The following is a 27,916-nucleotide window of genomic DNA, read 5'->3' as shown; positions in this document are numbered from 1 at the left end:
GGAGCCTAGTCAGTATTTCTGAGGTCACTTTTAAGGTTTTGCCCCGTACATAATAGAACTTGATTTTTAATGTCCTTTCCATGCTGTGATTGAGGGGACCCTGCCATGATGCTGAATGATAGCACTAGCAATGTGACTGACTTCAAGGTAAGAAAATGACTGAAGAGACACAGCATGTGCAAGCAGTGCCAAAACACTCGTTGGACAACCACATGAACTGTGTGATTGTACAGCATTTTCATGTGTTCTGAGATCTTGTGTGTACTCTGTTTTATGTAGCCTGTCATTTCCAAACAGCTGCAGGGGCTCAGCACTCAACAGTGGAGTGCAGTTGCACGCGTTGGTTTGTCACCGAGCTGTGAGGAAGGAGATGGGGCGCGTTTCACAGTGCCGTGCTGTATGAAGACACGGATGGGGGCTCTCCATCTTGCTTCAGGAGATGGAACGTGGTAGGAGGCAGGGCAACTTTTCAGAGGCCGCTAAATGGTGAAGCGATGAGGAAATTACGTGATTGAAAACAATACTGTAGTACTGTGTTAAAATACGTATGTGAAAACCGCTCTCCAGAGCTACATCGCTGCCGTGTCGGGCAGGCCTGGGGCGGGGCTCTGCTCGCTCCCTGCCTGAGGGCGGAGCCGCCGCGATAAAGCGGCGCGGGCTGCCGCCGAGAGCGGGCGGCGGCCGAAGCGGGAGGTGCAGCGCCGCTCTCGCGAGAACACCGCGCTCAGCTCGGCTAGGCGGCGCGGGCGGTGGCTCTCGCGAGAGTCGAGGCGCCGGACCCAACATGGCGGAAGGTAAGGGGGGGAGCCCGGGCGAGCGGTCGGGCGGGGCCGCGGTCGCCGGGCGCGGCGGCAGCGCTGCCGGCTGGGTGGCCCTCGGCGATCGTGGGGGGCTGGGGGCAGCCTCTGTGCGGGGCTGACTGTGCGGTACTCTGCCCGCCGAGGGTGGGGTGGGGTAGCATTGCATAGGGCGGGCTGCCTGCTTGCCTGCCCCTAAAGTGAATGTGAAATGGCGGGGGGGGCTGCTACGGTTTGGGAGGGCCTGTGAGGGCCCGTCCGGTGCGGGGCTCTGTGGGGAGGTGCGGCCCGGGGAGCTCGGTGGAGAGAGCCCGGTGCTGCCGGGGCAGGGTTGGGGATCGTCGAGGCGCTGTGCTGCAGATCCTGCACTGCACTGCTGGGACCCTTCTGGCACGGTTGGGCTGCACCTGCAGGATCCCTGAGCCGCACTCGTGTGGCTTGGAGGCTCTCAGTTATAGCCTTCTAAAACTTAAACGGAGGTGATGTGATTTGCAATCTGCTCGGATCTCTACAGTGCTGTTCCTGTAAGACAGAAGCTTCCTCTTTTCCTCCCTGGAGGAAATTGAATCGGCAGGCTGTGCTGAAATGGCCTAAATTACAGGCACAGCAGAATCTCTAACTTCCAGCCTTAAAGCACCGCCTTCAGCTTCCGAACTCCAGCTCTCAGGCAGTAATAGAATTTCCAAACCATTTGTTAAAGATTAACTAGATATGGCACGTACAGATCTAGCGTGCATCAGCTGAGGAGATGCTGCAGTCAGGCTTGTGTAGTAAATCCTTACAACAACATTTTAACTTCAGCACACACATCATAATAACACAGTTCTGTGCTTAGCTGACCCGCCTCTGATAGGCAGTAAATGTCAAAGATGTCTGTAGGTGACGAAACTTCTGTGCCAGGACACTCAAGGGTCTGCTTCAAGATCCTGTACCGCCAAGCAGTGCTGTGTTTGGAACAAGTCCTGTTTCAGGCATTTGTTCACCTCAAAGACTCTTCCCTAATTCAAACAATTCTCTGATGTTTTGGCTGAAGAAAGCGTACAGCCCCTGAGTGAGCCAGTGTGAATGTGGGCAAGAAGCTGGAGTTGAAGCCCTTCCTGCTCGATTCCTCATGAGGCCCGGATGGAGGGTTTTATTTTGTCTCTTCAGATAAAGTACTCACATTCAGTATCTTTTTTAAACAGTTTTGGGTTAATGCTACTATGTGGTCAGCTGAGAAATGAAGGGAGCTTGTCGAATTGTGGCCAGCTGATCAGAAACCAACTGCTTTTTCTCATGGAGGTGATGTCTCTGCATAAATCCCTAATTAGATTTATCCAAACCTCACAAAGATAAGCGTAAAGCTTGCTTTTGTGTCCTTGTAAGAGTCATACCAGAGGATAGCAGGGGACACGCAGGTATGAGATTAATGCTTGAGTTTAGAGCAGCTGGAAGTACAGCAGTATTTTTGGAATGGTTGTCACAGTAAAGACACAGTAAAGGGGGCAAAATTGAGGAGGAACAAGGAGCAGTAATGTGAACAGCTGTGAGGAGGAGAGGGCACAGTGGAGCAGTGGATATGAAGGACCTTACTCTAGGGAAGGAGATAATGCTTTTTTTCTGTAATATTCCTCTTGAACACAGTTGGAAAGAAGAAAAACTTACCCATATTGTTCTTGAAGGGCAGGGTGGACAGTGCAGCGGGTTCCACTAGGCCCTCCCTTTAGTTTTTGGTACATGCTATCTGCTCCTTCAGTTGCCACTTGCCTCCCTTCTTATCTCTTTGGTTTCAGCTATCACAGTTGTTCTTTAGACTTCCTTGTGCTATGCTGTATGAGAAAAGGGCACTGGTTCCTTGTGAAGTCGTCTTTGAAATTGATAAGGGCCTTACACTTCTGCCAGTTAGTGAGGTGTTAGTGCATCTGCCAGGAATCTGTTAACAATTACTGCTGTTCTCTTGCCCAGCCATCTGTTAACTCTAGGTATCAGGTGTGAGCTGAGGAGTTGCTGTGTGTGCACCAAACCCAGGCATCCTGTTTGTAGGTGTAAGTGGATTCACATTTAGCCAGAGCCCTTCATGCAAGTAAAGCTGTTCCTCAGTGTCTTGATGCAAGGATCTTCATTGCTGTACAGTTACTGCACAAATAAGTATGTACATGTATATTTGGGTAGGTGAATATTCTAGCTTTATGCTGGTGATAATAGGTGCTCTGTAAAAGGGCTTGTCAGCCGTGAGAGCCAGTGGTCATTTTACATTGATTGTAAGTGTTCACTTCCCCTGAGATTTGAGGACTATAAATAGCAAAGCTGGAGTTGTGGTGCCATTAGCTTAGACAGAGGCGATACTCCTGTGTGAGCACGTGTATAACCAATGAATATAGAGATGTTATAATTATGAGATAAACAAGCAGGTTATTATACCAAAAGGAGAATAGATAGAGCGCCTACCCTCGTTCTGGGCTTGCTGTAGAACTCCAAAGGAGGGATCTCCAGAAGAGATCCTTCCCTACTGGTAGTCAGCCCTTAAATGGCTCTAGGAGAGGTGCAGCCAGGCTTCACCCTTCCAGCAGCACAGGTGAATTGACTTCACTGTGCTCCCAGGGCTGACTCAGTGCTCAATCAGAGGTTCAGGCCGTGATTCAGCAGTTCAGTGTGTGCTCCTTTCAGAGTGGCAGTGCAGCATGGGCTCCTTAAATGAGCAGTGCATCGGGAAGCTTTAAGGCAGTTCTGCACTGTGCAGCCAGTGAGGTGACTTTGGTACAGTGAGAGGATTTGAGGAGTTACTTTCTGGTGCTGATTCTTTATTCCCATATTCTCACTCTCATTGTTTGCCTTGAAGATGTAGTTATTATTTAAGGTTACCTATGCTGTGAGGTACAGCAGGCAGCTTCTTGGTCCTAGCTCTGGGTTGGTGTGACACCTGAGAATTTCAGTGTACCAACAGCACTGCTCCTGCACTAGTTTCTGCAGCAGTTCTTTGAGGTATCTTTCAGTGGGGGCTCTCAGCTTGTATCAGATGCTGTTTTCCCCATTGTGGCAGTTGGGTTTGCTTTGTGCCACCCTGTGAATCACTCAGCAGTTGCTCCAGAGAAATGCCCTGCTAGTTCTGGGAGCACTGGAGCTGTGCTGTCTTCAGTAGATGAACAGAGCAGTGCTTCAGGCTCCTTTGAGGGCTGGTGTGCTGTTGCTTGCAGTTCTGGAATTGTAGTGTATTTCAACACAATAAGCATCCCAGAGGAGGTGAGATTGATTAGCTGTTAAAGGAGGAAGCTAAATAAATGGCTTTTCAAGGAAGTACACTGCTGAACTTGCTTAGGTAGTGTTAACTGAAGAGTAAAACAGGGTAAATTACCTCCTGTTTATCCATTAGAGTTTAGTTAAAAGACTTCTGAGGGAGTATTTGCTACAGCAGCCCGCAAGAAGAAAGACTAAATGAGGCTTTCATCTGCAGCTGAGCAGGAGGAGGATGCTCTGCCCGGATGGCTGGAGCACAGCCAAGGCCAGCCGTGCTGCTGATCTTTGCACCAGAAGCAGAAAGAAAACACTGGTCGCAGAGCTCAGTTCCTCATTGTTTGTAGTAGTGTCTTACATTCAGTAAATATTTGAGGAAAACTTGTTGAACAGTGAATTCCTTTCTAGCAGGGAGGAATCTTGTAATAACTTTCCCAGTGAAAATCATTGGTTACTGTCCAAATTTCTCCTCCCTGCCCCCTTCTTGTTGCAGGATTGACTTTGGATGTAGATTTTACTTAGGAATTTGTCTGATTGATGTGGGTTCTTACGGGCGGGTAATAATCAGTGAACCACAGTGACAGCAGTGTGCAGTTTGTGCAGGTAGGTTGGGCACTCTGGGTAGATACGGGACTGTCAGCAACTGCTGCAATGCTCACTGTGCTCAACGCAGCTGCTGTGAAGGCAGTCAGCATCACAGCTGAACTGAGCTAATTGCTAACTGCTGCTGAGAGGCTTTGTCCTCCACTCCTGTGTAAATGACACGGTCATGGACTTGGATGGCTGTGGAAAGCTTATGTTGGGTAGGATTTGGGAGCTTTGGTCGTGAGTAGCTTTTATCACTGCGTTCTGGTGATTTCTCCCCTCTGCCAAACGTGCCTGAAGCCAGCAATGATCTGAACTGTTCAGTATGGGGATGTGATGGAAGAGCTTTACTGCAAAGACGCCTGGTAAAATTGTGTGCAGCGCTTATGGGGCGAGTTACACTGAGATGCCAAATGAAGATGTGCAATGTTTCAGCCTTGAGTAACGCTGTGTGCCTCTGCAGAGGAGGTGGCCAAGCTGGAAAAGCACCTGATGCTTCTCCGCCAGGAGTATGTGAAGCTGCAGAAGAAACTGGCTGATACGGAGAGGAGATGCAATCTTCTGGCTGCCCAGGCTAACCAGGACAACGCCAGCGACACTTTCATCAGCAGACTTCTTGCCATTGTAGCTGAACTCTATCAGCAGGAGCAGTACAGGTAGGAGACTTCGCTTTGAGGAAGGGGAGATGACTGAAAGGTTTGACTGTCAAGGCACAATAGCATGCTGGTAAAATATGATGCTTGTTAGGTAGTGTATGTCAGAGTTGGATTGTTTCTTCTTTAAATCTAAAATCCTGGTCAGAAATAAAGGTGTAGAATAGTAATTGAAAAAGAATGCAAGTCATAAGATAAGCTTTAAGATCTTTGTGCTTTGTACTTCACAGTGGTGTTTTGGTTTAGAAAGTTATCTGGAAGATGCAGCTACGCAGTCAGAGCATTTAGAAACTAGAGAACTTGAAAATCAACAGAGCATGTACTTTCTAGCTGCAAAGGATAACCTGTGGTTAAAGGGGTCAGTGGAAATTAAAGTGTTCTTGACAGCTGCTCTCCTAGGAGCTGGGGGTTCTTGGAGTGTGCCTTGTCCACAAGACTGCTGTCAAACTTCATCTGTTCTATTGCTGGTCTTGCCTGCAACCTTTGGTGCTTAGCTGACTGCACTGCTGTGGACATTGCAACCTAAATATTTAACTGCGGGATTTCTGGCTTTTCCAGTCTACTACAGTACTTCCTTAGTAGTTTACTGTGAGGCAGTTAACCTTTAATGACTCATTCACTGTATTTCTACATAGAAAAAATAAAAATTGGGTTATTTGTCACAATGCTGCATTTAACCAAACGTGTTTTGGTATCTCAAACAAGCTGAACCTAAATGTGGACACAGGGATGGATACTATGGAGTTGCTTAATCTGTTCATATCCAAGCATAGGGAAAGCCTGCTTTATCCATGTCTGTGCTTTTTTTCCCCCTCTCGTCAGTGATCTGAAGATAAAAGTTCGGGACAAGCATATCAGCGCTCACAAATTCGTCTTAGCAGCACGCAGTGATGCTTGGAGTCTGGCCAACCTCGCCTCAACAGAGGAGCTGGATCTGTCAGGTCAGTTACTGCTCAGTGATACGGGATGCTGCAGTTGTCTTTAGGGTGGTTGGTGAAAGAGTCTGCTGGAAAAAAGGTTACCCTTGTACTTTTTGGTTGGGCTACAACTGTCTGCAAAAAGGGATGTTCAGTCGATTGATAATGAAGCTCTGTTGAAACAGGGAGGCAGGCTTGTGAGCTTGATGCTAGTGCTGGTTAAATCAATAACTTGCCTTCTTTGTCTTTAATGAACAGGGGTTGAGAATGGTGGCCTGTTTGTCTTTTCTAGAATCAACTACACGTAATGAAAAGCAAATCTGTATGGAGGAGCTTGACTTCTTCCTTTCTAAGGACAGGGCTTTTTTGAGGTAGTGTGCATAATTGCTCTGAAGTGTGTAATGGAAACACCTTGCTTCTTGTTAACAGTGTGTGTGGAGGAAATGAGTACCAGTCTTCATCTCTTGCAGAGGTGATGTGCTTTGGTGTTTTGATACCTTTACAAGATAGGCTGAGAAAAATGACATGTTCTGAAAGACTGTCTTGTACAAGATGTTTTATTCTACTGTTGCTGTTTCTTGCACATTCTTACACTGAGCAGAGTTTCTGCAGGTTGGGCCTTTTGACAGATTTTCTGTACTTAGCAGTATAGAGGAGTTTTGCACATTTAATTTGTGAGCAGTAAAAATGGGTATGAAGTTAGGCAGGTTTGCAGGCTTGCATGTTGAATACCAAGCATTGGCTTCACTGTCTGTGATGAATCTTACCCTGAGTCCTAAATGCTGACAAACTGGAAAGAAGCAAGTCACAGCAGGCCAGCTTGTGAGACAGCTTGTGGCAGGCTTTGCTGAAAAAGGATTTCAGGATCTTTCTGCAGCTGCAATAGAACAGAGGCCAAGAAGTCTTTAAATTGAGTGATTTACTCCCAGAGAGCTGTATGCTGCTGGTGGCTTTGTTGCAAGTCTTTAAATGGTAGTCATTGCATTTCTAGCTCTGTGTTCTCACTGATCTGAGAACCTCAAATGTAGTTGTGTGGTTTTGCATGTTTAGCAATGCAGACACTTCCTATAACAGAATCGTACTTAATACTATTGACTACATAGAACAAACAAGAAACAAGAAAACTTTGGTACGTAGCACAGGGATTTGGTTATCAAGTAGTTGGAACAAGCTACAAACAGTTCCTCAAAAACTGTGTCAGGTTTTCTAAAGAAATCCTTTCTAAAAGAACTGTCAAGGTGGCTTAAATCCTGATTTCAAAGTACAGGCAGCGTGTAAAACTCAGTGCTTTCAGACTTCTTCTGTTTGTTCTGCAGACTACAAGAGCTAAGCATACATTCTCCTGTTGGGAGGGAGAATATGTACCCTTTTCTCTGCCAAGGCAGAGCTGATATTGCAGTTCAAGTAGTCTTCCCTGGTTATTTCAGGTTAGGCCAGAGGTGCTTGCCTTGCTGAAACCCCTTGTTCCTTAGGAGATGCTCTGTGTGCTGTGTCTGGTGCTCTGCTGACCAGCTGGTGCAGCTGTGTAAAGGTGTTTTAGGATGGGTCTTTCAGTGCCTCAAATATGTTCATCTTCTATTTAAAAGAAAAATACAAAACAAAAAACCAACTGTTGAAGGGGCTAATGTTGCTTTTCTAAATGATGGGGTTTTTGTGGTTGGTTTTGGTGTTCTGGTTTTTTTGCAGTTGATCTGATCTCTTGTTACATAGAAATCCTCATCTATGTATCCTTGCAATCAATTGCTGTAGTATTTCTGAGCTTCTGGCTGTTGGGTTTGCATCTGTGTTTCTCTTTTCCAGGGAAAAGAGGTTTTTGCTGTGTTTAAGAACACACAGGCTTGGAATCAGTATTTAGAAACTCCTGAAGTCTAGCCAGTTTGTTAAATTAGCTTCCCCCTGTCTTAGAAACTTACTTCTACATTACTATTATTATTATTACTATTATATTACTATTATCTTAGTAATACTATGTAAGCAACTGTATTGAAGTGCAGCAGTCCATAATACAGACAGCTATAAAACAAGGGAGAGGATTCTTACAGTGGAGAGGGGATTTGGGCGTGGAAATGTCAGTGTGGATTTGTCCCTCTGAAGTCTTTGCTCCTCTATGGCCATTTCTCATCCCTCCACGTGATGTTCATACAGCAGATACTGGGAGATGCTGCAGGGAGCCCTGTAGCCTTCGCAGTGTTCCATTGGAAGAAGGATTTTCCTGCTTGGTGCCAGCATTGGCTTTAACTTCCATCCAGTTTTGTCTCTTTGTTCTGACATTGTAGCAAGCTAAAGCAGTACAATTTCAATGAGACTTTTTTCCTGGTAGCTGTGACTTTAACAGTCAGAGGAATCAAAACTGCTTGAATAGGTGATTGTTCTTTAACTATTTTATTAATCCCTGTTGCTCCCTGCACCAGATGCTGACCCAGAGGTAACCATGGCAATGCTGCGCTGGATCTACACAGATGAACTTGAGCTAAGAGAAGATGATATCTTTTTGACAGAGCTCATGAAACTAGCTAATAAATTTCAGCTCCAGCTGCTTAGGGAAAGGTGAGTCTTGGTAAATGCAGTCATTATCCTTGAACTCTTTATCTTCGTTTGAATAGGAATAGGTTGACAGCTGCTAGCAGTTGGATACAGCTTTGGTTTCTTTGGAAGACTTGAGGTTTTCAGTAATGCAGCATGACATTCAGCTGATCACAGGAAAAGGAGCTTTGTGCTATCGTTACACTGTAGCTGTTTCTCCTCATGGCTCTAATGTTTACTTTCCAGTTCTTCTTCCAGCCAAACTAATAACCCTAATTTGGCAATGAGAGAAAGTGGAGAGCACCATGTTAATAACAAGCTCTGGAGAGCTGTAAGAGAAGAAATATTAAAATGCTAGGAAGAATCAATGGCAGGTAGTGTGCAGTATGAAGCAGAATGGCTTGGGTTGAAAGGGGGGCCTCAAAGATCATCCATTTCAAGCCCCCTGCTGTGGGTAGGGTTGCCAACCACTAAATCAGGCACCAGATCAGATTGCACAGAGCCCCATCCAGCCTGGCCTTCAGCACCTCCAAGGATGGGGCACCCACAGCTCTCTGAGCAGCAGTGCCAGTGCCTCACTGCCCTCTGAGTGAATAATTTCCCCTAACATGTAAACTGCATCTCCACTCTTTTAGTTTAAGGCCATTTCACCTTGTCCTATCGCTGTCAGACCATGTAAAAAGTTGCTCTCCCTCCTGTTTATAAACTCTGTTCTGGAAGGTTGCAGTGAGGTCTCTCCAGAGCCTTTTCTTCTCCAGATTGAACAAGCCCAGCTCCCTCAACCTTTGTTCATAAGAGAGATGCTCCAGCCTCTGATCATCTCTGTGGCACTCCAGCAGTGCCTCATTATTCTTGGGCTGATTTATATAATTCTAGAAGGGGGTGGCTTGCTGTCTTGAAAGCATGAGAGTGCTCTTACCCACTTGGTTAGTGAAAAGGCTGAGTGTATGAAATGAAACCACCTTGGATTTTGTGCAACCTGAAGCTTTGAATTCGGTTAAAGATGAAGACAATGATAATCTTTTGTCCAGGAGGTGGCTGAGGCTGCAGCAGTGCTTAGCACTCTTGCTGACATTTAATTGTCTCTCCGAGAAGCAAACTAAATTGGTATTAGTGCTTTTAACAAGTGTTTGACATCTGTTGGGCCAATGCTAAAAGTGTCTTCAGGCTTTAGTACCTAAGTAGTTCTCAGCTGTTGCCTTGTCACAGTTGTGTGGTGACAGGGAGAAAGCTGCAGTACAGTATGCTGCTGGTAATTTGTAAATGTATTTGAAAACATCTATCAATACTTCCCTTCAGGTGCAGCCTAGATTGGAATCACTAGAATACTTACCTTAAAGTTCAGTTTGAGGTACTCGAGTTCTCTTCCTACAAACTCAGCTACTGCCTTCAAACTGTGAAGATAATCTGATGGATCTACTATTAAACCTCATCCATTCACCAAACAAATAGTTGTATTTGGCAGGCCAGTTTCTACCTTCAGTGCAAGAGCTGCTTGTGTGATGCTGTAGTACTTAGGAAGTAGGCAAGGTGTTCAGGAAGCTCAGCCTGTTCAATTGGGAGAACTGTGTTATTTTTCTTCACTGTCAGGTTCCTCCAGTGTATTGTTATGGGAACTCAGCTTAGACAGGCTGCTTCCTAAATAAGAACCTGCTCTTCAGGAGCTGTCTTACAGAGCTTATGGTTAAAGTACGTTTATGCCAGGCGTTCTACTGACATCCAAGAGAAGAGTATCTAGAGCCCCGTAACAGCTTGAGGGGCTGCTTACTGAATGGCTTTTTTTCCATTTTGACAGATGTGAAAAAGGAGTCATGTCACTAGTTAATGTCAGGAACTGCATTCGTTTCTACCAGACTGCTGAGGAGCTGAATGCTAGCACTCTTCTGAATTATTGTGCAGAAATAATTGCTAGTCACTGGGTAAGTACTGATAGAAGGAAGCAAGAGGAAAAATATTGATAAGCGTAGAAATATAAGCTGTGGAACTTTACTGTCTAACCTCAGGAATGTATCCCAAGCACCTCAGTTGGGATGGGGATTTCATGGATTTCTGGTACCTTTTGGTGACCAAGGCATCTGTTATCCTGAGCTTTATATGCTTTGCAAGGCAGCATTGTTACATGTGAGTGGTTTGATGCAGGAATAACTTTTCCCTTCCTCCTCTTTTTCAGTTACCTTTATTCCATGCTGCTTTTGGCAGTACACTGCGTAGTATTTTATACAATATTAAATCATAATTGTTTGAAACAATGTATGTGAAATGGCTCTTCCTCCAAGATTGTCTCTGGAGATGATGTTCATTTCAGTCTCAGTGTGAATGTGTTGGTGGGGCAGTGGGGAAATAGCCTGCAGTCTGATGAGTTGTTCTGTTCGTTGGAAGTACTTTGCCATGAAAAGTCTCTTAGTTTTCTAAACGTGGCACAAACCAAAGAGGTTCTGATAGGCAAAGGAGTTGTATTATAAAATGTTGACTGAGCTGTTCAGAGGTTCATCCATAGTTGGTCTCTGTCTAGACGGGGTCACGAATCCCAGCCTTGCTTTTACTCCTAAAAATAATCCTTGTAAGAGTCAAGCCAGAGAAGAGTTTACTTTCTCTAATGGGGGGAGCAGCAAGTGATCCTGCAGCTGACTTGGAAGTTTCACTTGCTCTGATATTTTGAGGAAATCTTGATTGCTTGTGTGAAGTCTTAGTCCTGAAAATAAATCTTCTGGTCAACAGCAGACTGGTGCATGAAGGCTTAGGTATCTTAATCTAAAATGTGCTGTGCAGACCTGTATCTGAACCTGCAGGTCAGCCACTGTAACTCTTTCTTTAGCTTCTGGCTGGTAACTTTTGACACTGCTCTGCCTGAAGATGAGGTTATTTCTGTTTAGTCAAATATGCACTGACTCAAACCAAAGGTGGTCTTCTAATGTTCTGTGTAGCTTCATTCAGGCACAAAGCTTCTGTGGAGATGTCATTCTTCAGTAGGGTGGTTTTGTTTTTACACAAAGGCTTATTGCTGACCTGTGATTTAAGTCTAGATAGAGAGTTAGTTTAGGAGCTAGGTGTTTATCTACTGTAGTGAATGGTAAACTGCTTGTTTTCTCTGCCTGTAGACAACAGGGATGGAAAACACCTCACTGTAACAGATCTTGAAACTAAAATGTAAGACTTCCTCAGTGTTTCTTCGTAGCCTTAACAGGCTCTCTTGGATTGTTCCTGCTTGTTGTAATGTCATGCATGTTATCAAAACAGTGCCATTAACTGAGCTTGCGTTGTGAACCTGATAATAACATTATGCAGTGTGCTGCTTATAAACAAAACAAAAGCATTGCTCAGCCTTTGCTTTTTTGTTATTCTAGGATGACTTGCGGAAAGAAGACTTCAGTAGCATGAGTGCTCAGTTGTTGTATAAAATGTTCAAGTCAAAGACAGAATATCCTTTGCATAAAGCTATTAAAGTTGAGAGAGAAGATGTAGTCTTCTTGTATCTTATCGAAATGGATTCACAGGTACAGTGAGACTAACTGACTGCCTTCAAAAATGTCATGTTTTAAATAACTAGTTTCTAACTGCTGGTCTGAACACTATCTGTTTTTGTAACTAATTCTCCTTATTTGCATGTTTATTACCACAGCTGCTTTTATGTCTGTAATAGTCATTGAGTGATAAAAGCTCCCTGAAGACATAATTAAGAAGTGATTTATGACAGTCTGTTGCATGCAAGATGTTTTAAATAAAATGCATTGCTTGGTAAACTTTGCTGCTTCGTGGCAGTTCCTGTGTAAGATGTGCTTACCTAAGTGCATCACTAGCATTTGGCTTTAGAGGTGAAGGTCTGCCATTACAGTAGCTGGAAATGGCTGTTGAAATATTAGGTTGAGATTTTGTTGTAACTTTGTAACTGAAGTCAACCGACTGAATTTGTGTTACAGCTTCCTGGGAAGCTCAATGAATTGGATCAGAATGGAGATCTTGCTTTGGATTTAGCCCTCTCCCAAAGACTGGAGAGCATTGCAACTACGCTGGTCAACTACAAGGCTGATGTAGATAGGGCAGACAGAAGAGGCTGGAGTCTGTTACATAAAGCCATCCAAAGAGGTAAGAAAACAGGATATGAAGCTTCTAACTTGCAGTAGTTGTAGTGTGAAGTATAGATTCTAAGATCTGTTCCTGTCTCATTCCATGTTTGACAACCATAGTTAGAAAGCTGTAGTCACAGATAAACATAATCCTATCTATTTTTGTTGAAACTAAAAAACTTACACACTGGTGAAATAAATTGTATGACATCAAGAAGCAATCTAGTAAAGTATTTTCTGCTGAAGGAAGAAACATAGGATAGGGCTCTGTTGTGGCAGTCTGCAATGTTTTTGATGTATGGTCTCATCACGCACGGACAACCTAGGTAAAAAATGAAGTTTACGTCTTCTAGATCTGTTTTGAATGTTGCATCTGCTTCTTACTGATCACAGTTAACAGCAAGTACCTGGGGAAAGATGTGGAGTGGAGGGAGATGCTGTGCCAATCTAAATATCTACAAAGTTCCAGCAGATAGTAGGATGGTTATCAGTAGAGCCCAAGTACAACTATGTGATTACGTTAAGCTGTTCTTCTACTAGTGTAGAAAATGCATCTTAGAAGAACTGGAGCACAATAGGACTGCATTGCTATGGCTGCTGTGCTCTGAAGGCTTTGGAGAAGCAGCATCTTGGCTTATGGCCAAAGTCTGGTAAAAAAAAAAAAATCTGTAGCAAGCACCCCGTGCTGCTGGCTGATACAGGGCTGTCGTTGGCAGCTCTGTCTGTATCAGAAAGCCAAGCACAACAGGAACCCTACTGAGGACTGGACCTCACAGGTGTTGTGGTGCTACAAATAATTAAAAACATAAATCTCTTCCTAAGAGTCTGAAAGAACTTGCTACTTGAAGTAATTGGGGTTTTGTGAGCTCAGTGCAGCTCACAATTTCTTTCTTTAATCTCTTATGTAACTAAATGGTTGCTGGTGTCAGATCCTGTGAATAAAGTTTCTGGAGCAGGATGTCTAAGCATAGGTCAGTGTTGTGGCTGCAGCACAATAAAGCACTGACAAAATTACAGCAGGCTGTTCTTCACACTTTGTGTGCATTTGTATTTGTTTCATTTCTGATGTCTGCTTTCAGTCTAAGCTAGAGCTCTGAGAATGAACAGCTGTTTTTCAGTAACAAGCTTCAGTAAGATGATCACAGCTAACAGCCATGCTCTGGAAAAGGAACTAAGGCAAATCTTCTGGACTTGCCACGTGATTCTTACTTCTGATCTCTGAGGAGTGGGGGAACATCAGATAAGGAAGTGGAGTGGTGGTGTGTGAATGGAATTTCATTTTCTTTTTTAGTGCTGGAGATGATACAGCAGTACATATTACTTTTTCAGGCCAGCAGGTTTCTGTATTCACTTTTGCTGTCAGGATGGGCAACTTGTGAGTAAATGCCTTCAAGCCAGTGTTTGGAACAAGGGAAGCTAATAATATGCTGAAAGCATTCTCTACATGTTGTTTTAAGTCCAAGGCCTTGTGCACAAAAGTGGGCCTCAGTTCTGACTTCTGAGGAGAGATTTCTAGGACTGTCATGTGTGAGGAGTCCTGAGTACTGAAGCCACTGCTTCATGTGTAATGGGGTTCACACTTCTAAGGGCAAAGGCTGCATGACTGCTTGTTTGTGTAGCAGTACTGAACAGATAGTGACCAACTTCAGCATTCTTCTGCCTGTCCTGGATAGTATCATTCATTCAAAAAATACATCTAGTCCTCAGCTTGCCTAGCTGAGCATTAAAGCAGCAATGGATTTGTCTTGATACAGACTCCAGCAAACTTAGTATGGCCATACCAGGTGAACAGGTGTGTGAACTTGAGTCTTCTGTAACCTCAGGGCAAAACACAAAGGAAAGAGGTTGTTACAAAATCTGAATCCTGGTTTTGCAGTCAGGTGTTCCTGAAGTTAGCTGTGGGAAGGCATTCTAAGAGCAGACCATTCTAGTGGTATCGTTGTATGGTATAGAAGGAAGGAACATGCATCTGTTTTTCTTGATTTCTATAAAATGTACGATTTCCATTGCATCTATAAGTAACCTAATTTTTTCATGACAGGAGATAAATTTGCTGCAAACTTTCTCATTAAGAATGGTGCCCGTGTGAATGCTGCTACGCTGGGAGACCAGGAGACTCCTCTACACCTTGTGGCATCATACAGCCCTAAGAAGCATTCACCTGATGTCATGGCAGAGATGGCACAGATAGCGGAATCTCTCCTACAGGCAGGAGCCAATCCAAATATGCAAGACAGCAAAGGAAGGTAAATACTGGGTGGGGTCAAGTCTGCTAACAGTTTAATTATCTATTAAACTAGTAGTGATTATCTAAATACAGTCCACTGGGAACCTTCCCATGTCTCAGCAAAGCAAAGATAACAGTGGAAGCAGGAAAGGTGAGGTTGTTACTTCAATTTGAGACCTACACTCAAAGCAGAAAGGTGTTTCAGGTTGGATAGTGCACTGTTATGATCGATTTCCCTATAGAAAGCTGGGGTGAATTGACCTCTGGAACAGCTGGCTAACAGTTGTTTGCCTTTATTGGATCACTGAACAGTAAACCAAGTGAAGTAAGATGACAGCATTCCTAAAAAGCTGCTTCTTTGAAGCTCTGTCAGCAAAACTGAAATTATCTCAAAAAGCCAACGTTTTCAGTGTATTTACTTGATGTATAGAGTCTCTACACTGCCTTAGAGGTTAAGTTGATATGGTAAATGTCAATAAAATGGTGTAGAAGCTTCAGGGTGTATTAGCTGTTCAATTTGGCTATGCTTTTGTGCTCTTTCTTTTAAGGTTATTTCTTGTGCTAATGTAAAGAGTTGCTTACTCCTAAATCAATTGGAACCATATCCTGTAAAAGGGCAGCTCGCTCTTTCTCTCCAGATGTATGTGAGCCCTTCCCTGGAGAGCACAGGTGATGGTTGGCCCCGTCAGTCTGTTGGGGGATGTTGAGAAGTGCGGGCAAAATCTTAAGTGCCTCACTTGCTGATGTAAGTGTGCTTTGCTCCATTTGCAGGACCCCATTACACATGTCAATTGTGGTCAGAAATGAACCTGTATTCAGTCAGCTTCTCCAGTGCAAACAGTAAGTTCCACTTAAGTGTAAAATACACTGAGTACCTACTTGAATGAAAGCATGAGAACTGGTTTAACAGCTCTTCTGGGCCTTTTTTGAATTACAGTAAGTCTAGCAATAGGCTAGGGATGCAGAAGCGTGAGGGCTTTGCCCAAACTGAGAGGCTAGAAGCCAAGCAAATTTGCTCAACTGTAAAGAAATAAGCAGTATCTCAGTGTTTTTCTAAGAGAGCTAGAGGAAATAACGTACCAGTGTCTTAGTTTGTAGTGGAATCAAAAGGAATAATAATGTATTTGGACGTTTTTATGAGCTTCATTTTCAGCTTGGATTCTACTTAAAGTAAGTGACTTCATAGGATGAGAAAACAGGATCTTAATCTGACTCAGTTTCCTCCATAGCTGAGTTTACAGTTCTTGTACATGACTAGAAAGAAGTCTTGCCTGTTTGATAAAGTTTGTGACAACCTGGATCTAGCAAGACCACATTTCTCATCAGAGTAATGAGCTTAAACTTTGTAGTTATTAAAAGATATCTTGCTTGTTTCAGAGTATTTACAAATTCTACTGTACTTCAGTTACTCCAGAGGTTTTTTTTTAAGTGAGCAGAAATTGTCAGTGAGGAATTGGATAAATGAGAACAGCACTTCTGACAGTTGAAATTTAAGCTTCATTGGGGCTCGCTTTAAGGCATAAGTTGGGGAACATTAACTCTTATTTTTAGACTAGACTTGGAGCTGAAGGATCATGAGGGAAGCACAGCTCTGTGGCTTGCAGTTCAGTATATCACTGTATCATCTGATCAATCTGTAAACCCTTTTGAGGATGCACCTGTTGTAAATGGAACTTCGTTTGATGAGAACAGTTTTGCAGCAAGGTTGATCCAACGAGGCAGCAATACAGATGCTCCAGACACAGTAACAGGTAAAATATAAGTTTGTATTTCTGCATGGAAGGAAGGCTTGTAGGTTAATTGTGGTCCAAACTACTCTAGCCTATCCAAAAATTCAAAGAGTCTGGGGGACCTGAATGAACTTTCAGCAGTTCTCTCTATGATATGAATGTATGGGTAGGTGGTAGTAGCTGCATCCGAGCTGGGACACTGAGTCCTAAACTGAGCTTGACGTGGAGGAAGTGGCAATGTTTGACTCTTTGCCAAGCCATAACATCCTCTTTACAGTTTCAAAATGTAACAACTAAGTGGCAGTGCACATGACAGTCCAGCACTTCGAGGGAATGATTAATAGGTAGGATTTCCCTTGTTGGCTTCAGTTCTAACATGGTAAAGTAGTGAGAAGGGTTCTAGCTCCTTTTTAGTATCAAGGTATGGTTGAGACAGTATTCTCACAGTGTTCATGGTTTTTCCTTAGGGAACTGCTTGCTTCAGAGGGTAGCTGGTGCAGGAAATGAGGCGGCTTCTCTCTTCCTAGCAACTCATGGAGCAAAAGTCAACCACCAAAACAAATGGGTAAACCAGAAAGACTTTCTGCAGATTTCCTTATCTCCCTTCAGAAATAATGTGGCAGAGTTCTCCTGTTGCTAACCCTAGCTTAAAGCAAGTTGGAACATCTGCTGAGCCTTCTGCAGTTTTTCAGATATTTACTAGTGATCAGGCAACTGTAACATAACAGTTGGTGCTGTTCTAGCAGACTGCTGGGTGTTAAGATGCTTTAACACTTCTTTTTATCCTTGTTGTGATCAAGTCCTTAATGTAAGTTAGCTCATGCAGCTGAATGTGCAGAGGAGCTTCAACTACCAGGACTTCAGTTTCTTTACACCCATATGTGGGACAGTAGTTTTAAAGCTCCTATTCTGTTTTTTCAAGCTTTTAACCCAGTCCCCTTTTTGTTAAAGGGGGAAACACCACTGCATACTGCCTGTAGGCATGGCCTGGCAAACTTGACAGCAGAACTTCTGCAACAAGGAGCCAATCCAAACATTCAGACTGCAGAAGTGGCACCTGGTCAAAAGGACTCATCTTCTCCAACAGCAGAGAACGTTTATCTGCAAACTCCCCTTCACATGGCTATTGCTTACAATCACCCAGATGTGGTATCAGTCATCCTGGAACAAAAAGGTAGTGTTCTTCTGGTTCAAACTGTGTTGCTGCTTTGGCATCAAGATGTTATCTTAACTGTGTTCTGGCAAGCTGCTGATCATAGAATCGTAGAATCTTAGTATTGCTCAGGTTGGAAGAGACCTTAAATCCAACCACAACCTATCCATACTGCCCTAACTAACAACCCACTGCTAAATCATGTCCCTGAGCACCACAACTGAACGGGTTTTAAACACATCCAGGGACCAAGCATTCTTTGTCTGTATCTTGTTTGTGTAGAGCAATTAATATTGGTTAAAGAATTTTGTGTCACCTCCTTGTTAGAACTAGAAAATGAACTTGTGCTAAATCTGTTACTGACCTCTCCAGATTTTCTGCTGTACATAATAGACTTGAACTAAGTTGTGTTCTGAGGGTACAGCTATGAGATCTTCATTCTCAGAGCTTTGTGTAAGCAGCTGCTTGGAAACAGAGATAATGAGGAAGTCTTAGTCAGAAAGTTGGGTAGCTTTTAGTGTAAGTGTTAAATCAGGTGGCTTTGTCACTGCAGTTGACAATGTTAGGTTGTCCCAGGCAGTAGCAGCAGTCATGGAAACAAAGTAACTTGCTCAGGAAGACCTCCTACAAACTGAGTAAACTTCCTGCCCACTTTTGGGGATGTGGCTTAGCAGTGGATTTTTGGTATTAGGGGGGTGGTAGAACTTCATGACCTTAAAAGATCTTTTCCAACCTAAATTATTCTGTGGTACTTGAGAGTGTGACACAGACACGCCTGCAGCCTAGTCTGCAATGGCAGGTCAAATACAAGAATGTTAACAATGATTCTTTTTTTTTCTTTTTTTCCAAGCTAATGCTCTTCATGCAACCAACAACTTGCAAATCATTCCTGATTTTAGTTTAAAGGACTCAAGAGACCAAACTGTGCTGGGATTGGCTCTTTGGACAGGTGTGTGCTTATGAAACAAGATGGAAATTCCCTATGATAGAGAAGTTACAATGTGGACAAGATTGTTTTGGGGACAAAACAGTCCTAAAACTGTTTATGGCCTGGCTTGTGCTGCTAATGAAAAGTTGTCAGGGAGAGCTTTGTTTAATTATTTAGCTTCTGAAATAATGTTCACAGCTGGCTTGCTGATTTCCATCCCAACAGCTTCATTTGTTCAGTAGGGGATAGCTTTTGGAGCCTCTTGCCTGCAACTGTACTGTTTTATGGAATTGTACCACTCCGAATTGCCAGTAATTTTTGTATGCATTCAGCATGTTGTCTTTTCATGCTTATTCCATGAAGGTCAGCATTACTGCATTAAGCAGCTTCTAGAACAAAGGGAAGATGAGATACTTTAGGTAGCTATGAGGTGTACTGGAACTTGGAATGCTGATTTAGGAGATGCTTTCTTCTGTGAAACATAGAGGGGATGGTTTGTAGAAAAACAGGTAGTGTTTGCATCCTGATGACCCTTGAACTGTACTAGGATGGCTTGTGGATGCAATACCAAAAGCAAATGTGTTTTTTGAACAGAAGTCCAAGATAGTATGAAGAATTATGCCAGCTGTGGATGAGGATGTTGCATTTAGATGGGCAGAAACAAACGGAAAATCTCTTCCATGTATCATTCCATGTTTTTTGTCTTTGTTATTCTTTGGAGAGCGAAGGCACAGTACTAATGATCTCTAACTGTTCAGGCATGCACACAATAGCAGCTCAGCTGCTTGGATCTGGAGCATCCATCAATGACACGATGTCAGACGGGCAGACTCTGCTCCATATGGCAATACAGAGACAGGATAGTAAGAGTGCACTCTTTCTGCTGGAGCATCAGGCAGATATAAACGTCAGGTAAGGTCTTCGCTGATGTAACACTGAACTGGATATTTAGGAGCAGGTGTAATGAGTGCCTTACTCATGAGTGAGAGCAGAGGAAGAGGTGCTGATCCAGTGTCTGTGGTCATGGTGACAGAGCTCAAAGGAACAACATGGGTTTATGTCAGGGGAGGGTCAGGCTGGGTTGTTGGGAAAAGGTTCTTCACTGGTGAGTGGTGGACACTGGAACAGGCTCCTCAGGGCACCAGGTGCCAAGGCTGCCTGAGTTCAAGGAGCACGTGGACAGTGCTCTCAGACAGAGGGTTTGAATTTTGGATGTCCTGTGTGAAGCCAGGGGTTGGATTTGATTACTGCGAGATATTCTGTAATTCTATATAAAGGCTTGAAGCTCATTTCAGATGACTTATTTGGCCCTTCTTACAGCAGTTTTAGTTAAAGCTGAGGGTTTACATATGTGAGCATATGATCTAAATATAGCTCCATTAGTCAATACATCCTCTTGAGGCTACAGCGGGAGGTTCCGCCCTGATCCTAAGTAGAACATAACCCTCTGCAACAGAATGTCAAGTCCTAGAGATGTGGTACTGAGCTTCTGTAGTCTGTCTCTTTTGCCAGCTTGTTGGAGTGACGTGTTCTGCTATCTGAGCTGGTTAGATGTAGTCCCAGCAACAGGATTCACATAAAACTTGCCCACAGGTATCTGTAGACAAGCTGATATTATGACATTTATGTGCCCACGTGTGACTCACAGGCTGTCTTTGAAATTTGGCTAGCTACACCTCATGAGTGTCATTGGGACAAACTGCCTAATACAACTGTTCTAACTTCAGTGCCTTCTGAGTGTTTGGAGTGTTAAGGTAGTACAGATAAACCTGTTCCCTTCTGTGACAGTAGGCAAAGGGAACTCTGTTCAACCAGTGACTGTAATTAAGGCAATGAAGAGAACTCTGAGCTAAGAACACCACCGAGTCTCAAACTTCAGAAATCTGCATAGCTGCTGTGAAATATCTAACGTGGTGGGATTGCTTGACTGAGCACAGTCTTACTGCAGCAAGAATACACAAATGTTGGCAATAATTCTTATGTCTGTAAATTACTGTAGCAGAGATCATCAAATTCTTTAATGATGCAGTAACATGGTTTAAACTGCACCTATTTCAGAACACAGGATGGAGAGACTGCATTACAGCTGGCTATAAAAAACCAGCTCCCTCTTGTGGTTGATGCTATTTGTACCAGGGGAGCAGATATGTCTGTGCCAGATGAAAAAGGAAATCCTCCTTTGTGGCTTGCCTTAGAAAATAACCTGGAAGATATTGCGTCAACTCTGGTAAGACTGTTGTTAATTTAGCCTTGGTTCTGTGCTTCTCGCTGGCAACGAAAGGCTCACAAACAGAAATTAAATCAAATGCATGCAATGGAGTTGTCCTATACTACATCACCTCTAGAGGTTGTTTTGTTTTTGTTTTTTTTTTTTAATTTTAATTTCTTCTTGGAAAGTCTTTTATAAACACTGTAACCTCTGCAGCCGAATACCTCACTGATGCTATAATTAAAGAAAAAGAATAAGCTATCTGGATTCCTAGTGCTGGAAGACAAGGTTCTGCTAAAAATATTAGCTTGTAGCATGCCTGGCTTGTATAATAATCATCTTCCTGGATAAAACCTTGTGTATTTGCTTTAAAGCATCTGGTACTTTTTATTGAATCTTATTTCTATCAAGAATGCCTTTTAAAGGCTTATCTTAACTGTTTTAAGACCAGATTCTATTCAGGTATAGTGATCCAGGAAGAAACTTGCTCAGAGATGTATGGAGGTTTGCTTGGTAAGTTTCTTCCTGGACCACCTATGGCTGCATAAAGGCTGGTCTTGGAAGGAGTAGAATTAAGTAGATTTTATTACGTTTTCCTCATAAGAAAGAGGGTTACTCAAAAAGTTTGTCTTTGATATCCAGTTATTGTCTGCTGGGTAGGGACAAGAACTTAAAAGCTGTGCTGTTTAGCTGCAAAATGCATCTTGCAGCTGTACTTGGCCACTTGTGCTGGCGTTGAGTAAGCATGCTTACAGAGCCAACACTTAAACTGCTTTTATATAACGCTGCAAATAGCTTGTAAAATGGTGTGGAACAAGTCTTACTGAAGTGCCACACTGCTCAAGTGGTGCTGTAGAAGGGAAATACAAATATCATGCATACAGTTCCACAAAAGAAAGCATTACCTTTCAGCTGTATAGCTGAATGTATTGCAAGAGAAGGAAGCAGACCAGACTTTTAAAGGCAGCTGCTGATGTTACTTGAGTTGGTTTTGGTGCTTTGAATTGGTCATGAGGAGACAGTGACTTCACTTTCTAGCAAGCTAAGAAGTGTCTGTTCAGAGTATTGTGAGTTAGTAGTATCTGAATTGTTAGTAAATGCTACCTAATGAAGTATCATGTAGTGGGCCAATAAAACATGAGGCTGGAAGACATTAAATAGCTTCATGAAATTGGATAATTGTCACAAGAACAGATAAGAGATCTCGAATTCTACCTCTGTGGGTAATATTTCAGAAACGTCAGTCGAGGACTGCGTGAAGTAGGAGTCTGCTGGAGGCAGAACAAACTTCATTGCCTTACTGTGCTTTTCCTTCCAGGTGAGACATGGCTGTGATTCAACCTGTTGGGGGTCAGGACCAAGTGGTTGCTTACAGACTCTTCTTCACAGAGCTATTGATGAAAACAGTGAACAAGTAGCGTGCTTTCTTATTCGCAGGTCAGAACCCCCTCCTAAAATAAAAGCTTTTGAATGTGCTTGTATTTCCTTTCTTGTCATAAACTATTTTGAGTCAGTAACAGGTGTACACTTAATTAGACTTGTGATGAATAAGTGGTACTTAAGGGAGCTTTACTACTCTTAGAGACATATTTCTGTTATATAAATTATCGTATTCTTGATGACAGAAGTCAGATTCAAACCAGAAGCTTGTCTTTACAAAAGATGCACCAGCAACACTAAATCAGCTCCTGTAGGAATCTTTCTTACTTCTGTTTGTCTGGGATAAATTTACTGACCATCTTGTGCTCTTCTTAGTGGCTGTGATGTGAATAGTCCCAGAAAGCCAGGTCCCAATGGAGAAGGAGAAGAAGAAGCTCATGATGGACAGACACCCCTACACCTGGCAGCCTGCTGGGGTCTAGAAGAAGTGATTCAGTGCCTTTTGGAGTTTGGTGCCAATGTCAATGCTCAGGTATGGATTAAAATGGTGCAGTTTCTTTTGAAGCTGATTCTTCTAAGGTCAGTGTAATGAAAATGAACATTCCTCTGCTGTGTATTTTGCTTCATAGAAACAGAATGCCCTTCTGTTATGAATAAAGTAGTGCAACGACTGCCTGCAGTTCTGCTTTTTTCCTGTCCATTGTTACCATGGCTGTTGTTCTTCTATGCACGTGGTCAGTTCTGTCAGGAAGTCTACTGAAGAAAAATGGTGATGCAGAGAACTTCCTGTAGTACAAGGGTTGTCTTTTTTTTGGTGCTTTGTGGGGTTTTTTTGGTGTGTAATGATCTGAATTCAACTCATCTGCCCAGAGTGTGAATGGAAGGCAGGAGCAGGGCTGTATTCTGCAGCAAGTAAGCAGGAGATCAGCTAAACTGTAAAACTCTGGAATATTTGATTCGATTAGTTCGTTTGGGAAACATTTTTTATTAAGTAAACTGAGGTGATGCAATTGTGAGCTACACTTCTTGATCACGCAGTAATCCTTAAGTAAGAGCATGGCAAATGGCTACCAGTGAAATGAATGTGCAGCATTTCCAGGTCCTGATGCTGTTGAGGGACTGAACAAATAGTTGCAAAGCTGCCATGGCTGTAAACTAATTATTGGTGCAGACAGATGATTAAACACTGTTTGATTTTGATAAGGCTTCTTGTTTTGCGTAACAAAAACACAAGTGCCAAACACCTGTATTTTTCAGTGAGTGAACTTCAAAGTGTCTAGCTTCCTTCAGAAAACTTAGCACCAGTGCCTGAGTGTCAGGTTAGGGAAACATCTGTACTACTGAATCTGAGTATATAATCCATTCCATACTGAATGGAAATGATACTTGAGGTTTGCATATAGTTTGTACGTTGTTCCTTCAGATAGAAACTTATTTCTATGTATTGTTACTACTACAAGGTAAAATGTAAACTAATACTAGTTTGAAAGCATTCTCTTGCAATGCTTGGCTGCTGCCATGAATGTTCAGAATGCCCCTAAAATGTCTGATTGCTGTCAGCAACTTAAAATCTGTGTAACTCAGAGGATTTGGAGGAGCAAGTAACAATTTGCTTCACTTACACTATGGATGTTAGCTCCCACTGCAAACGTTTTGTGTCCCAGTTGAAATTTGCTGAGTATGTCACAAGCACTAAACTGAAAAACTTCCTTTATTTTTCAGAGATGAGAAGGATTATTGTTCCTGCATCTTCATATAATAAACTTCCTGGTTTCCTTCTAGGATGCAGAAGGAAGAACTCCAATTCATGTTGCCATTAGCAACCAACATAATGTTATAATTCAGCTTATGATTTCACATCCAGAAATTAAGCTAAATGTACGTGACAGGCAAGGAATGACTCCCTTTGCATGTGCTATGACCTATAAAAATAATAAGGCAGCTGAAGCAATCTTGAAGAGGGAGCCAGGAGCTGCTGAGCAGGTAAGCTGGAAGGATTTAAAGCATGCTAGTCTTCTTGCTGCTGTACAGGCGTGTATCACCAGCAAGTTCTGCTTTATCCTTTTTTTATCCTTTTTGAGGCTTTGTATGTAGCAGTGTTTCCTGGAAGCCAGTTTTCTATGGCTGGATCTATGAGGAAACTGTAATGTGTGCCTGCTTTGTGTGAGTGAGAACATCAAAGCTTAGTCTTTCATGAGACCTTTTTGTTGGTAGTGAGGTGAGGTTTGTGCATAAGTATATAAAGAGAAAACTTACATACTCATGTGTTTTGTTTCTGTAATGGTGCATCACAGTGTATGTGACTTAGCCCTCCTAAAGCTATCCAAAACAAACTCTGTCCTAAAATAATTGGTCAGTAGATGTCCAGCTGAACCATAAAACCTCCAGCTGTATCTTCAGACTTGTAGTCTGACACTTTAGGCAGCTGTTGAGGGACTTTGTCCTATGCTGTAAGTTTAATTACTAGTGACTAATACAGTGCTCACATTTATACACTTGAAATATGAATACATATACAGCAAGTTTTAAGCATGCTTTAATATCAGCTTCAATTAACAAAATTAGCCAAAATTAACAACGTGCACCTGATATTTAGTCAAAGCTCACAGTTTGCATCAGTGTGGCAGAATTGCATGTTGCTTCTTTCTGCACTGTTAACTGCCGGACTGCCTCAAGTTAAACCCAGTTCAGTGGGACAGTCCTTAACTGCTGCCCCATGTGAACTACGACAGCTGACTCTTATCTGCAATGCTCTCCAGTGTGGTCAAGACACAGTAAGGTTAAACTAGAGATGAAGTGGTCTGAAGCAGATTAGAGTCAGTGTATGCAGCTGATAATTTCTTAGTTCAGCTTACTTCATAGTGACATCAGTAGTTCTGTAATGCCAAGCAGCTAAAGGAACAAGACTAAAGTCCACCTTGGGCAGAGTGAGCAAGTATTGCATCTCTTGGTGGAATTGTGTTCTACAGAAGTGACAGCTGTTATGATTTTGTGCTCTTTCTTCTGCAGGTAGATAATAAAGGTCGCAATTTTCTACATGTCGCAGTTCAGAACTCTGATATTGAGAGTGTGTTGTTCCTGATAAGTGTACAGGCTAACGTAAACTCTCGGGTCCAGGATGCTTCTAAGCTAACACCTCTCCACCTGGCAGTGCAAGCTGGCTCAGAGATCATTGTGCGTAATCTGGTACGTACTGGGGAGTCGTTTTCCCCATCTGCTTGAAATGTTTGTTCCCCCTTAATGCAGATTGCTTCCAGGCTGGGGAAGTCAGGTGAAAGTGGTGCTACTTCTAAAGCAGAACTCAAACTTACATAAGATTCACTTGGCTCAGGTCGTCAGCTGAGCTGCACTGATGCCTTTGTGTGTGAGCACGTTTGATTTGCAGCTATCATTAGGTAATGTGGCTCAGTTTAAAAGAAGAACCTTACCTTGTATTCGCTGCAGACCAGAATGTGTACACAAGTTGTAGCAGCTTGGTGATAGCGTTTTTTACATATAGGGTGGAGGCCTAAAAGTATCTCTGTACAGTGAAATTATGTGCACTTCATTCACAGAAATTAACTATTGGCACATAGCCCTGGAAAACATCTTTGAACATATTCCTTCTTGCATCTTTGACAGCTGCTTGCAGGTGCCCAGGTGAACGAACTGACAAAGCATCGTCAGACTGCTCTTCACTTAGCAGCACAGCAAGATTTGCCCACCATTTGTTCAGTCCTTCTGGAGAATGGAGTAGACTTCGCAGCTGTAGATGAAAATGGAAACAATGGTAAATTTCTGAAGTTTCATAAGTAGGTGTACGGAACTTCAGTAGGCTTGCTAAAATCTCAGTGGTAGAGAATGGCTCATGTTGAATGGGCTCACTTCTCAAGGATGAAAAAAGAAGGCAAGTCCAAGGAAACAAAGTTGGTGGGAGTTCTGGAGAAGGAGAGTGGGAATGCAGAGAAGGAGTACTTTATTTTCAAATTCTTGAAGCTTCTGTCCTATTTTTCAGCTCTTCATCTGGCAGTGATGCACGGCCGTCTGAACAATATCCGGGTCCTCCTCACAGAATGCAATGTAGATGCTGAAGCCTTTAACATTAGGTAACTAGTGTAGTGTAATAAGCCTCAAAAATTGTTTTTTAACAAGTGTGCAGGTGTCATTAGACACTATAGCATGGATGGATATGGGAAGGGAGTGTCCCATTCTACCCTGTGCTTGTGTGGTCTCTCCTCAGGTACTTCATGCAGTTCAGGGCACCACAACATATGAAGGACATAAGTCTACTAGAGTGCCTGAAGGAGGGCAACAAAGGTGCTGGAAGGTCTAGAAGGCGAGATGTATGAGGAGTGGCTGAGGGCACTTGGTTTGCACAGCTGAGGGAAGGCCTGGGGGTGACCTGCAGCTCCTCACAGCAAAGCAGAGGAGCAGCACTGATCTCTGCTCTCTGGTTACAGTGACAGAGCTGAGAGAACAGCGTGGAGCTGCATTGGGGAGGGTCAGGCTGGAGTTAGAGAAATGTACTTCACTAAAGAGCAGTGGGCATGGAACAGGCTCCTCAGGGCAGTGGGATGGTGTTGAGCTCTGGAGCTCAAAGGTGTCTGGCCAGCACTCCCAGACGTGTAATGTTTGAAATTAGGGCGCTCATGTGTGGAGCCAGGGGTTGTACTTGATGATCCTTGTGGGTCCTTTCCAACTTGGGATATTCTGTAGTTCTATGATTCTATAATCAAAGCCAAATATATTGTTTTGTATTTTTAAACTGTTACTGTGAAGTACTGAACTACTGCAGACAGTGTTGTGTGTAAGCAGTGTAGAAAACAACTTCCTCTTCTTGGCATGCATGAAGTATGTAGTTGTGCATGATGTACTGAGTTACTCAGGTTTAGCTTTGTGTCATTAAGTTAGCTTGTTTCAAAAATTAGTTTGGAATCAAACAAGTGTAGTTACAAGCAGACTTTGATTGGGATAATAAACTCTTCTCCCTAGAGGCCAGTCACCAATGCATATTTTGGGACAATATGGGAAAGACAATGCAGCAGCCATCTGTGACCTCTTCTTGGAGTGCATGCCAGAGTATCCTCTAGACAAACCTGATGCTGAAGGAAACACAGGTTGGTGAGACTGAACAGCTGTTGAAGTTGAAAGTCACTCAAGTCACATTAAGCTGGACTAACAGGTGGTAGTACAGTAATTACACAGTAAAATTTAAACATTGCCCTGAAACTGAAGATCTTACCTTTGTATTGAGCAAAATAATGAGATTTCCATTCTGTTGATGCTGAAGCATCTGGCTTTTATTTTCCAGTGCTCCTACTGGCATATATGAAGGGAAATGCCAACTTGTGCCGTGCAATAGTGAGAGCTGGCGCTCGTCTTGGAGTTAACAATAATCAGGGAGTCAATATCTTCAACTACCAAGTTGCTACAAAACAGCTTCTCTTCAGATTACTGGGTAAGTACTGCTTGCTAAGTTGGGAAGTGGTTTGGCTTAATTTGAGATGCCTTGGTGGAAGTAAGAGCACTGGGCACTGAATTTAGAAGCACTAATTCTAGAA

The 27,916-nt window shown here is 43.0% G+C and overlaps 1 protein-coding gene across 3 annotated transcripts in view; it reads left to right on the top strand.

Annotated features, from left to right (window-relative positions):
* The first annotated feature begins 682 nt into the window (after positions 1–682).
* ANKFY1 (ankyrin repeat and FYVE domain containing 1) overlaps positions 683–27,916 on the top strand; it is a 31,893-nt gene continuing 4,659 nt past the window's right edge. Inside the window, exons 1-23 of one of the 3 annotated variants that reach the window (XM_048967044.1) lie at positions 683–794; positions 5,056–5,248; positions 6,068–6,186; positions 8,574–8,709; positions 10,481–10,604; positions 12,030–12,179; positions 12,603–12,768; positions 14,791–14,995; positions 15,748–15,816; positions 16,528–16,727; positions 17,174–17,271; positions 17,658–17,880; positions 18,710–18,808; positions 19,546–19,699; positions 20,846–21,014; positions 22,315–22,433; positions 22,752–22,908; positions 24,159–24,359; positions 25,386–25,562; positions 25,998–26,145; positions 26,371–26,461; positions 27,348–27,472; positions 27,667–27,813. In XM_048967044.1, coding sequence (XP_048823001.1) covers positions 785–794; positions 5,056–5,248; positions 6,068–6,186; positions 8,574–8,709; positions 10,481–10,604; positions 12,030–12,179; positions 12,603–12,768; positions 14,791–14,995; positions 15,748–15,816; positions 16,528–16,727; positions 17,174–17,271; positions 17,658–17,880; positions 18,710–18,808; positions 19,546–19,699; positions 20,846–21,014; positions 22,315–22,433; positions 22,752–22,908; positions 24,159–24,359; positions 25,386–25,562; positions 25,998–26,145; positions 26,371–26,461; positions 27,348–27,472; positions 27,667–27,813 — 3,280 coding nt within the window. In that variant the 5' untranslated portion in view covers positions 683–784. Of the gene's footprint in view, positions 795–1,318; positions 2,079–4,476; positions 4,611–5,055; positions 5,249–6,067; positions 6,187–8,573; positions 8,710–10,480; positions 10,605–12,029; positions 12,180–12,602; positions 12,769–14,790; positions 14,996–15,747; positions 15,817–16,527; positions 16,728–17,173; positions 17,272–17,657; positions 17,881–18,709; positions 18,809–19,545; positions 19,700–20,845; positions 21,015–22,314; positions 22,434–22,751; positions 22,909–24,158; positions 24,360–25,385; positions 25,563–25,997; positions 26,146–26,370; positions 26,462–27,347; positions 27,473–27,666; positions 27,814–27,916 lie in introns of those variants that run through there. The other 2 variants (XM_048967047.1, XM_048967046.1) reach the window with 2 other exon arrangements.

This window comes from Lagopus muta, chromosome 20 (assembly GCF_023343835.1).
Source record: "Lagopus muta isolate bLagMut1 chromosome 20, bLagMut1 primary, whole genome shotgun sequence".
NCBI classification, from domain to species: Eukaryota; Metazoa; Chordata; class Aves; order Galliformes; family Phasianidae; genus Lagopus; species Lagopus muta.
Note: the sequence above shows the minus strand (reverse complement) of the source record. Positions and strands in the feature narration are given on the sequence as shown.